Source organism: Giraffa tippelskirchi, chromosome 4 (genome assembly GCF_054371585.1).
Source record: "Giraffa tippelskirchi isolate mGirTip1 chromosome 4, T2T-mGirTip1v1.2.pri, whole genome shotgun sequence".
Lineage (NCBI taxonomy): Eukaryota > Metazoa > Chordata > Mammalia > Artiodactyla > Giraffidae > Giraffa > Giraffa tippelskirchi.
The window spans coordinates 97,950,425-97,963,399 of NC_137278.1; the positions used below are offsets into that span (position 1 = coordinate 97,950,425).

The 12,975-nt window shown below is 41.5% G+C and overlaps 1 protein-coding gene across 1 annotated transcript in view; it reads right to left on the reverse strand.

The window, feature by feature from the left end:
* The window catches only part of VWA3B (von Willebrand factor A domain containing 3B), a 195,169-nt gene that overhangs the window by 114,782 nt on the left and 67,412 nt on the right, over positions 1 to 12,975 (reverse strand). The window contains 2 exon segments of the mRNA XM_081484474.1: positions 3,590 to 3,744; positions 11,117 to 11,295. Of these exon segments, the coding sequence (XP_081340600.1) occupies positions 3,590 to 3,744; positions 11,117 to 11,295 (334 nt within the window).

Consider the following 12,975-nt stretch of genomic DNA (forward strand, 5'->3'; position numbering starts at 1 on the left):
AAAGAACCCAAATAGACAGGAAACAAAAGATACCAAGACACATCATAATGTAATGGCTGATATCTAGTAATAAAGAAAAAATCTTTACAGGAGCTAGACACAACATAATAATAGGTGATTCCTCATCATAAATTATGCAAGTCAAAAGAGAATGGAGAAAAATTTTAAGGTCCTGAGAGAGAAAACTGTAAAACTAGAATTCTATACTTAGCAAAAATACCTTCCAGAAATAAAAGTAAATTCAGGAGTTTCTCAGACTAAAACAGCTGAGTAATTCATCACCAACAGACATGTGCTGGATCTATACAAAAAGAGTAAAGAGCAACATACATGTCAAATATGCGAATAAGTATAAAATACATTTATTCTCATTTTGAGTCTATTTACAAGATGATAGATTATAATGTATTTTGGGCTTATAGCATAAGTAGAAGGTAAGTGTAGAACAACAATAGAAAAGACTGAAAAGGAATGAAGTTGGAAGACTTTCATGATGTACATGAAGCAATACATTATTATTTTAAGGTAGACTGTGATAAGTTGGGGCTTCCTGGTGGCTCAGGGGTAAAGAATCTGCCTGCAATGCAGGAGTTGCATAAGACATGGGTTCCATCCTTGGGTCAGGAAGACCCCCTGGAGGAAGGCATGGCAACCAACTCCAGTATTCTAGCCTAGGAATCCCATGGACAGAGGAGCCTGGTGGGCTACAGTCCATAGGATCACAAAGAGTTGGACATGACTGAAGCAACTTAGCATGCACACACATGTGAAGTTAACGACTTATATTGTAAATGCTAAAGTAATCACATCACAAAAAAACAAAACAAAGAGATAGTTAATAAGTCAATAGTGGAGATAAAATGGGATCATAAAAAAATCTTTCAACAAAAGAAAGCAGAAAAAGTTAAAAAAGGGACAAAGAACAGGTGAGACAAATAGAAAACAAACAGCAAGATTTTAAGTTTAAATCCAACTGAATCAATGATCACATTAAATGCAAATGATCTTAACACTCTAATGAAAAGTCAGAGATGATCAGATTGGATTAAAAATAATATTTCTATATATTCTACCAGTGAAAGGCCTAGTTCAATATACAATACATATAGGTAAATGTAAAAGGGTAGAAAAAAGATAAATCCTGCAGAAAATAATCAAAAGAAAGCCAGAGTAGCTATACTGATTTTAGACAAAGCAAATTCCACAACAAAGAATTTACCAAAGATAAAAAGGGACATTTCATAATAATAAGGGAGCTGATTCATCAAGAGGACATAATGACCACAAGTGTTCATGTACTGGCTAATTGAGCTTCAAAATACATGAAGAAAAAACTGATAGGACAGAAAGAACTGGACAAAGACAAAACTATACTTGGAGATTCAGCACTCTTCTCTGAATAATTTATAGAACAATTAAGCAGAAAATCAGTAAGAATATGGAAGATTTGATTATACTATCAACAAACTTGAGCTGAGATAAAGTACACTCCACCCAAAGAAAGTTTTTTCTTCCTATTCTGGGCCACAAAACAGATCTCAATATAAGAACTGAAATAAAACGGTATTTCTCTGTCCACAGTGAAATTAAAAGCTACGAGAAAAATCCACAAATACTTGGGACATGAACAACACATTCCTAAATAACCCTTTGGTCGAAGAAGAAATCAAAGGGGAATTAGAAAATGTTTTGAGGTGAATGAAATGAAATACAACATATTGAAATCTGTGACAGATAGCTAAAGCAGTACTCAGGAAAATTTATAAAATTAAATGCTTATATTAGAAAGAAAGGTCAAAAGCAGTGATCTAAGCATCTATCTTTAAAAACTTAAACCCAAAGTAAAGAGAAAGGAGGAAATAATAAAGATAAGAGTAGAAATCAATGGCATAGAAAGGAGGAAAACCTACAGAGGAAAAAAAAATGAGACCAAAAACCAGTTCTTTGAAAAGACTAATAGGATGGATAATTTCTAGTCAGATTTATTAGAAAATAAAGATGACATAAATGACCAATGTCAGCTTTATGTGTATTTAAAGAAATTGAAGGCACAGTTTTAAAAAACCTTCCCATGGTGACTTCCCTGATGTTTCAGTGGCTAAGACTCTGCACTCCCAATGCAGGAGACCCAGGTTTGACCCCTGGTCAGAGAACTAGATCCTGTATGCTGCAAATAAGAGTTTGCATGCCGCAACTAAAGATCCTGCATACTACAATTGAAAGATCCTGTATGCTGAAACAAACATTGAAGATCCTGCATGCCACAATTAAGACCACAACTAAATAGATAAATAAATAGTAAAACATTAAAAAATAATAAAAAATCAAAAATCTTCTCAGAAATAAAAACTCCAGGCCCAGATGGCTTCAATGGTGAATTCTATGAACATTTAACGGGGAGATGATACAAATTCTCTATGAAGTCTCCCAAAAAATAAAAGGGGAGAGAAAACTTCCCAACAACCACTGATAATTGGTGGGAGGAGGACAAACAGACCCCAGGGCGGCCAGCCGGGGTATCGTCAAAGTAGCGTCCTTTTCCCCAGATCTGAAATCCAAACTACTCTCCTCATGGAGTCAACTCCAAACCATAAGCACAGCAGACTCCAGACACAAGGATTACTTTTTCTGTGTAATCATCACCAGCTGGGTCTTGAGAAACTGGGGCTATGCAGAGCATACATGGGGTAGACAGCTGTTTGCAGCTTGTGACGCTATAACAGAAAACATGGAAAGAGTGAAGAAGCTCGGACAACAAGTGACTACTGTAGGCTGGGGACTAGACTAAATTTATTAGATTTAGTGTCTAGTCTAATCCAAAGAACACATTTGTAAACAGCATTATTATTCCCTCTTTACAAATGAAAAAGCTGATACACACAGACACTGACTAACTTGCCCAGGGTCGCAGCAGATGGCAGACTGGGATTAGAATCCAGCTCCGTCTGACTTTATGGACTATGCACCTAAATGGACATGGTCTTCTTAGTCTAGAACTGTCCACTGGCATTGGGGAGGTGAAAGCATAGAGGTGGGTCACCCCATGGAACTGATGTTGAGGTCACAGCACTAGTACACGAGACTCTTATGAGCATTACCAGATTTTAAGAACCAGCAGGGCTGAGAGGAGGGTCACATGAAATTATTTTTAGCTGATTCCTAAAATGTATATATATATTATCTCATTGCATTCAAATGTTTCACAGCATTGTAGCAGTTGCTTTGAAATATAATATTCAAGAGTACAGAGGAGAGGTGTTATATAGTCTTGTATTCACCTGTGATCCACCAAAAAATGCAAGACAAAGCAGAAGCATTCCTTTGCTTCCCACAGTGATGCATAATCAACATGATAACTACATCTTTGCTGCTTTTCAGCATCTACACTAGCATCAAGGCAGCTCAGAATCTGCATCCTAACATCCCCTTTGGTTACGAACAACCAGGCCAACAGCAAATTGTCAGATGGCAGCCCTGACTTAACAATGCTTACTAGCCATTTCTCTTGATTGAGCTTTACCAAGCACTCAAGCAAATTTGAATTTCAAGGGAGGCTGGACTACTTGTACTCTCGTGCAAGTACACCAACCTCCTCTGGATCTGGGCCAGGACTGCTTGAACTCTTTCAGTGAACCATGTGTACTTCTCCTTGGTGATACAGACGTGGACCAAGCTCCCATCCTTCCAGGGAGCATGGACAAATCTGCTGCAGTATTTCGCATGGACTGTCTTCTTGTTGGTCTCCTGAGGAAAAGACAGGACAGAAGCCGCTCAGAAACAACTAACGGAAAGTCCCCAGAAGGCACCTCCGCCTCTGCCTTATTTAGACAGCTGCTAGCCCTCACTCCCACTGTAAGATCATTCAACAGTTGGTTCAAGCAAACACATACCACAGCCTGCTCCATACAGAGCCCTGTGCTGGATGTCATGAATGACAGTCAGAAAGACATGGGCAATCTCATCTGTGCCCCAAAGAATCTAATGTTTCCAGCAAGGAGACACTAAACACACACAGTGATTCATACCCACATAGAAAGTAGCAAGGCAGAGTACCAGGCACCCAGTACCTGGTCCTGGGTTGAGACAGTAATGACTGGACAAGTTCTGGCAAAGAAGAAAGAGTTCACAACGGACTGGTCAAGGAGATCCACAGGAGGTGGACTTGAGACACTCCAAGCATCTTTCCACTGTTACTCCCAGCTCCAAGTGAAGAAAAGCACCCAAGAACCCCATTCTACATCTAGCACCCACTCCTGGACATACAGAACTGGTCCAAGGACAAAAGCTTCCCAAAGAGAGCTTTCAGAAGGTCTGCTTCTGTCACTCATCCAACCAGCTTATAACTGCATTAAGCACCACTCCACCAGGCCCTCTTCTAGGCACCAGGACAATCCATAAATGAAGACCAAAATTCCTACCTCTGTGGAGCTCACATGACCAGGAAAAGAGCCAGATGATAAAGCAATAATCATCTAGCAGATTAGAGGATGACAAATGCTATAGAGACAAATAAGGCAAGGAAGGAGAGCAGAGAACGCCAAGGGACAGGGGAACGGTAGGGGCAAGTTGAAACCTAGAAGGGAAAGCCTCAAAGAGAAGGTGAAATATAAGTGAAACCTGAGAGAACAGAGCATGTGGCCGTTTGAGGGCCTGGGGGCAATCTGAGGACACAGCCAGGACAAAAGCCCTGAGGTAAGCGTTTGCCAAGCAAGTCTGTGGACTTTGAGGAAGGGCAGTGTAGCTGAAATACAGCGTGTGAGGGAAAGAGCAAGATGAAGCTAGAGGAGCAGGAGGAGGAGGAGGGCCAGGAAGCAGATGCTATAAAGCCTGCTCACTGATGGAAATGACCCTGGCTTGTCCTCTGAGTGAAAAAAACGAAGCATCCAAAGGCCTTAAAGTAAATTCTTAGTGACAAAAATTTTTAAATTGAGATAAATTGACATTTAACATTATAATAATTTTAGTGTACAACATAATGATTTGATATATATACTGTGAAATGAGCAAGAGGGATTTTAGGAGTCAGGGAGGAATGGAGGAGGCTCAGAGAAGGGAGGCAGAATCCAGGGGTCCAGGGATGACTGATGGGAGCAGGGTGGAAGGGCATGATGGGATCAGCGCTGACGCTCCCAAGGCAGGCAAGAAGGGGGTCATGTCTCCACTGCAGTGCAAAGAAGGGAGGAGGAGCGTGTCATCCCTTTCAGTCTGACCATGTGCTCCCTACTCTGAACCTCATCACGAGGCAGTTCTCAACTGTGCTTCATGCATTTCCAAACGGAAACACACGAGACCAAAAGTTATGTGAATACATGTGTCCAGCACCACAATGTCCAAATGGGGAAAGCCCAGTGTTGAGAGCCCAGCAGATCTGAATTCAAACCCGGCCTCCACCTGCCACGAGATCTCAGGTAAAGTCGTCTAACCTCTCAGAGGCCCTGGGACTTCATTTTCACATCTGTGATATGAGAGCACAAATATTTACCTTGTATATAAAGCAGGTAGGTATTCCATAAATGCTCCTTTCTGACCCACAATGTTTGTGATGAAGAAAACACGGAAGGCAACATCTAGTGGGCATCTCCTAAGCGCTAGGCACAGTGTTCAGACATGCTATTTTCAAATTTGGACTTTACACCAACCCATGTTACAGATGTGGAGAGAATAAATCAGGTTAAATTATCTGTTCCACATCTCATATTTAGTAACTGGTAGAAGCAGCATTTACCCCCAGGTCTTCTCATTCAAACCCAGAATGCAGTTAGAACCTTACATGGAACAACTGACTGGTTCAAAATTGGTAAAGGAGTATGACAAGGCTGTATATTGTTATCTTGTTTATTTAACTTCCATGAAGAGTACATCAAACAAAATTCTAAACTAGATGAACCACAAGTTGGAATCAAGATTGGCAGGAGAAATATCAACAATCTCAGATATGCAAATGCTAAGCTGCTTCTAAGTCGCTTCAGTCGTGTCCGACTCTGTGTGACCCCATAGACGGCAGCCCACCAGGCTCCGCCGTCCCTGGGATTCTTCAGGCAAGAACACTGGAGTGGGTTGCCATTTCCTTCTCCAATGTATGAAAGTGAAAAGTGAAAGTGAAGTCGACTCTTAGTGACCCCATGGACTGCAGCCCACCAGGCTCCTCCATCCATGGGATTTTCCAGGCAAGAGTACTGGAGTGGGTTGCCATTGCCTTCTCTGAGATATGCAAATGATGCCACCCTAACGGCAGAAAATGAAGAGGAACTAAAGAACCTCTTATGAAGGTGAGAGAGCAGAGTCAAGAAGCTGGTTTAAAACTCAACGTTCAAAAAACTAAGATAATGGTATCTGGTCCCATCACTTCATGGCAAATAGATGGGGAAACAGTGGAAACAGTGACAGACCTTATTTTCTTGGACTCCAAAATCACTGCAGATGGTGACTGCAGCCATGAAATTAAAAGACACTTGCTCCTTGGAAGAAAATCTATGACCAACATAGACAGCATATTAAAAAACAAAGACATCACTTTTCCAACAAAGGTCCATATAGTCAAAGCTATGGTTTTTCCAGCAGACATGTATGGATGTGAGAGTTGGACCATAAAGAAGGCTGACTGCTGAAGAACTGATGCTTTCAAATTGTGGTGCTGGAGAAGACTCTTGAAAGTCCCTTGGACAGCAAGGAGATCAAAGCAGTCAATCCTAAAGGAAATCACCGGAAGGCCTGAGGCTAAAGTTGAAGTTCCAGTACTTTGACTACCTGATGTGAAAAGCAGACTCATTGGAAAAGACACGGATGCTGGGAAAGACTGAAGGCAAAAGAAGAGGTTGGCAGAGGATGAGATGGTTAGATAGCATCATCAACTCAACAGACATGCTGCTGCTGCTGCTAAGTCACTTCAGTCATGTCCGACTCCTAGCGACCCCATAGACTGCAGCCTACCAGGCTCCTCCATCCATGGGATTTTCCAGGCAAGAGTACTGGAGTAGGGTGCCATTGCCTTCTCCGTCAACAGACATAAATCTGAGCAAATTCAGGGAGACAGTGAAGGACAAGGAAGCCTGGCATGCTGCAGTCCATGGGGTCGCAAAGAGCTGGATATGACTTAGCAATTGAACAGCAACAACAGAAATAGCATTTATACTCAGGTCTTCTCATTCAAATTGGGTATACTTTCCATCCTACCACATTGCCTGGTACATAGTGAAGGCTCAATAAATATTTTTTAGAGGAATAAACGATGAGACTAGAGCGAGTTTCTGAACATCAGGGCTGGCTTTGTGCTCAAGCAACGTAAGTAGCCATGAATGCAATGTGACTTCATGGGTGTCCCAAAATATCAAGTTGTTAGACTTTGCCTGCAATTCCCTATTAGAAAAGTACTTTTATTTTTTCCCCTCACCTGCTCATCCATCTTAGAAATGCTTCATAGCAAGGCCTTTTTAGTCATTTATTTCTCAGTGTCTTGATTTCCTGGTTCTCTACCTACAAAGCAGTTTTTATAGTTAAAAGTTTATGGGGTTCTGCCAAGTGGGAGTCTAGGTTAACCCTAAATAATCAGTCTCAGCTTTAGGTATAAATCCAGTTTCAGATATGTAGTCCCAAATACTACTAAAAGCAAAATTGTCCATTTTCCCATCAGTATTGGTGACAAAGGATAGCTATACTGCATTTTACAGCTATACTGTAAAAACTATTCTCATCTTTTTTTATATTAGAACTTGCTAGCATCAGAAATTTGAGGCAAAATTCTCCATTTATAAAGCCAAATTCTTCAAACCATCCTTGTAAAATTTCATTTAAATTTGTCAAGAAAGAAAAGGAGAAAATCAGGATTAGAGAAGACCTGTGTATACCACACTGTAGGGAGCCTGCAGTAAGCTATGTTCAAATTGACAGGAATTCATATTTTTCAATATTCAGGGCCTAATTATTTTAAAGATGAAAATGTGATTAAGTATGATTTCCTGAACTAATAATGTTACTGAATAATGTCTACAGAGTCAGAAAACTGTGCTGGGGGAGGAAACCCACAAATGAGATTTCCCTGCAATGTAGCAATTACTCTGGATCCCAACATGTAAGCCAGGAAACAAGTCTTACATCAATTCTGTATTTTTCCTAATTCAATTTTAGTATTTTCCTCTTGCAGTTCATTCTAAATACACAGCAGTAAGAAGGCAAAAACACAACATCACGTGGCTAATGCGGTCCCAAAGAAAAACAGCGCTTCCTTGTGAGGGAATGTGGAATCCAGGGGCCTAAGAAGGAGTGCCAAAGGGACTGGAGTTTCACCTCTATAGGACTGAGAGACACTGCAGACACTGATCCTAACACTGAATCATAGTCTCAGAGGATACATAAAGGGACACGACATTTCCTTTCCTAAGAGTCTCGGCTAGGCTGCCATGACTGGCATGGCTGCTCTGTGACTTGCATTTTAGCTCTCATTTCAGTGTATTCCTGGGTTGGGAAGATCCTCTGGAGAAGGGATAGACTACTCATTCCAGTATTCTTGGGCTTCCCTTGTGGCTCAGCTGGTAAAGAATCCGCTTGCAATGCGGGAGTCCTGGGTTTGATCTCTGGGTTGGGAAGATCCCTTGGAGAAGGGAAAGGCTACCCATTCCAGTATACTAGCCTGGAGAATTCCCTGGACTATACAGTCCATGGGGTTGCAAAGAGTCGGACACGACTTTCACTCACTCAGTGTGGACCTGGATTTTCATCACCTTCTAAAAGAGATTTCCATCAGTTTTACAAATTTACAATAATAATTTTATCCTGATGTTTCTATTTCATATGGAGACCTTTTTAGTCTTTCCATAATTCTAAACATTGGACAGCCTTCTTGGTCTTGTTCTATACACTAGTGTATCTCAAAGTGTGACCCATGGACTGGCAGCTTCAGTATCATCTGGCGATTTTTATAAAGGCAGATTCTTGGGGCTGGCCTCAAACCCAGTGACTCATGCATGCTAAGGGTTAGAAGCCACTTACACATATACAATGGAATATTACTCAGTCATTAAAAAGAATGAAATAATGCCATTTGCAGCAACATGGATAAACCTAGAAACTGTCATACTGAGTGAAATCAGATAGAAAAAGAGAAATATCATATGACATCACTTAATATGTGGAATCTTCAAATAAATGATACAAATGAATGTATTTACAAAATAGAAACACTCAGGGACTTAGAGAACAGAACTTATGCTTAAGGGTGATGGTGAGGGGAAGAATGGAGGGAAGGGATAGTTAGGGAATTTGGGATCATCATGTACACACTGCTATATTTGAAATGGATAACCAACAAGGACTTCCTGTACACCACAGAGAGCTCTGCTCAAACTATATGGCAGTCTGGATGGGAGGGGAGTCTGGAGGAAAATGGATACATGTGTATGTATGGTTGAGTCACTTTGCTCTTCATCTGAAATGATCACAACATTGTTCATCAGTTATATTCCAATATAAAATAAAAAGCTTAAAAAATAAAATAAAGGTTAGGAGCCACTACTGCAGATCATTATCCTTCCACTGCCAGCCAGAGTTGGGCACTGGAGAAGCTACATTCCTTTCAGAACCATTGTCACAATAGAACTGCAGCTTTCAGAAATTTACAGTATAGACCCTTCCCATGCTATAATCCCTTAGCGAAAATAATTTCATATTTATTGAAAATCCACTAAATTCTGGCTAGTAGTCACTTGCCAACATTCATTGGAGCATGGAGAGAGCAAGGGAATTCCAGTAAAACATGTACTTCTGCTTCATTGACTACACTATGCCTTTGACTGTGTGGATCACAACAAACTGTGGAAAAGAGATAGGAATACAATACCACTTTACATGCTTCCTGAGAAACCTGTATGAGGGTCAAAAAACAACAGCTGGAACCAGACATAGAACAACTGACTGGTTCAAGACTGCAAAAGGAGTACGTCAAGGTTATATATTGTCATCCTGTTTATTTAACTTACATGCAGAGTACACCATGTGAAATGCTGGGCTGGATGAATCACAAGCTGAAATCAAGACTGCTGGGAGAAATATCAACAACCTCAGACATGCAGATGATATCATTCTAATGGCAGAAAGCAAAGAGGAACTAAAGAGCCTCTCGATGAGGATGAAAGAGAGTGAAAAAGATGCCTTGAAACTCAGAATTCAAAAAACTAAGATCATGGCATCCAGTCCCATCACTCCATGGCAAACAGAAGAGGAAAAATTGGAAGCAGTGAAAGATTTTACTTTCTTGCTGTCCAAAATCACTGCGGACAGTGACTGCAGCCAGACGCTGCACCTTGGAAGGAAAGCCATGACAAACCTAGACAGTGTGTTAAAAAGCAGAGATATCACTGACTCAATGGACATGAATTTGAGCAATCTCCAGGAGATAGTGGAGGACAAAGGAGCCTGGCATGCTACAGTCCATGGGGTCACAAAGAGTCAACAAAACTTAGTGATTGAACAATAATAAGTCACTTGAATAATGTGTCTTCAAGATGGTGACAATACATGAGAACCATAGAAATGCCTGCTTTGGGGAACATTCAGCAGTAGTTTCTCTCTTCCACTCTATATGGGGAAACAAAGGGTTTGTTTTTTGACACAATGCCTAGATTTCTACAACTCCTGGTTTATACATAATTATTATCTAATTCCAGAGAAGGCAATGGCACCCCACTCCAGTACTCTCGCCTGGAAAATCCCATGGATGGAGGAGCCTGGTGGACTACAGTCCGCGGGGTCGCTAAGAGTCGAACACGACTGAGCAACTTCACTTTCACTTTTCCCTTTCATGAACTGGAGAAGGCAATGGCAACCCACTCCAGTATTCTTGCTTGGAGAATCCCAGGGATGGCGGAGCCTGGTGGGTTGCCGTCTATGGGGTCACACAGAGTCGGACACGACTATAGCGACTTATCTAGAAGCCATTCTCAGACTTGAGCTCCACTCCCACATGTATCATTCAGAGAAGTATAAGGCAGAGAACAGAAGTATCCTTCACAGACAGTCAACCTTGGTCCTGCCTTGGGTCCAACCCTGGTCCTGCCCTGGGTCCAACCCTGGTCCTCAATGCCCCACTCAGGGCAGCCCCAACCTAGGGGTTCGCTTCACTTACCGCACTGGTCTGCACCGACTCGTTCTCTGGTTTGGCTTTTATATCAACAACTCCATCAACGTGGCGGAAGGAGCAGTCAGCAATGACATTGTAAAATGACAGCTTCTGGGCTTTCAAACCGTATTTCTGAAGCCACTTCTCTGAGTCCCAGGTGTCCTCTGGATTTGACTCATGTGCTCCTAATTGCAGTGTGGAATCACAGTTCATCAGCCATTTATATTACACAAGACTTTCATATGTCATCCTCAACTTAGTATTTTTCCCAAGCTGAAACATATTCCTTGTTAGCTCACATTTGTTGCAGAAGGCACACTTTCCAAAGGCAGGACTGGCAGAGAACTAGTTCACAAGACTGGAAGGCAGGAATCTGCTACTTTTCATTTCACTTCTTAAATTACCTATGTTGCCTGGATCCAGCATGGGCTGAGGTGGCTGACAGACAAGGCAAGGTGTCAGCAGAGCATTAGATTTGGGGTCAGAAGCTCTGGGTTCAAGTCCTGGCTCCATTACTTACTAGCTTGGGAAAGTTGCTCAAACTTGGGTGAGTCACCCCACTTAAACTCTCTGAGCTTCAATAGAATTCTTCACTTGCAGATAGCATCTGCTTGGCCTTTCTAAGCAGGTTGAAGTTATTCAATATGAAAAGTTATGTGAAAGTGTGTTGTAATGAAGGAGGAGGAAAAGGAGGGGCAGGAGCTCCCCTGTTAACACGGTGGATTTATCCCTGATTCAGAGCCTGGCTCTCAACTCTGCAGGCTCAGGAACCTCCTGTCAGCTCAGGTGCCTAAGCTGTGTCTATGACTCACCTTAGGATCAAGTCTAGCAAGAAGGTCAATTGCCCGAATATCCTTAGCCTTGGGCACAATCCCTTGGTGTTTTCAAAAGCTTACCTGTACTCTGTAAATGGGAGATGTTATGCTACCTGAGCAGAACACCCCATAGCCAGTTTATCATACAAACAGCAAAGTACTTACCATGTGCTCAGAAACCCTCCTACCACCTAAGGGAGAGTGGGGTATCTGAGGGTGGGCATAGAGGAGGCGTGGGTGTCTTAAACTGGCCCCTGAGAGTTAACTGTGCCCCTTTCTTCCAGACTCTATGCTCAGCGGTGGCACATGGTGAAGCTGACCAAGCTGGAAGCATTTACAAAATCTGAAAATCAGTGGGTGCTACAAATGAGGGCTTTCTTATTTCAGAGAGGGCTTGATAACAGTTCTCTACATGCCCTTGGATGACAGGCAGAGAGGACCCTGAGCTTTTATCCCTAGTGAGACCTTAGGAGGACTGGGAGAAGGTACTAGGCAGAGAGGTGGTTTTTAAAACAGGTACTACTACATATTAGGTCCACTAGCCTTATAGTTTACTCACTTGGATCAGCCGTTCTCAACTCTGCACACTGGAATCCTCTGAGGAATCTTAAAATACAGTGATGCCTGCCCCTTCCCCCACCAACCACCATGCATTAGATTCTGTTTTAATTGATCTGGACATTGAGATTTTCAAAGTTCCCTAGGTGATTAGTCAAGCACTAGGGTAAGAGGAAGAGAGCTTTCTAAATTAAGATTTGGTCATCCCATCATTTATGCTTCTACCAGACAGATTGAACTTAAATTATACTTTTAATTAAAAAGTAGCATTCAATGTTGGGAAAATAAAAATATTACCCATAGTTATCCACTACTATATCTAAGGAGATATATAATTAGAATAAAACATGAAGAAATAAAATGCTTGAGAGTCTATTATTTTTCAATAATACATGAAGGATCTGTCCATTCATGTTACACTTGTCCTCAAATTCTAATAGAAAAACTTTAAAAAAATTAACTCTGAAACCTACTGGGGCTGGAACTTCTCAA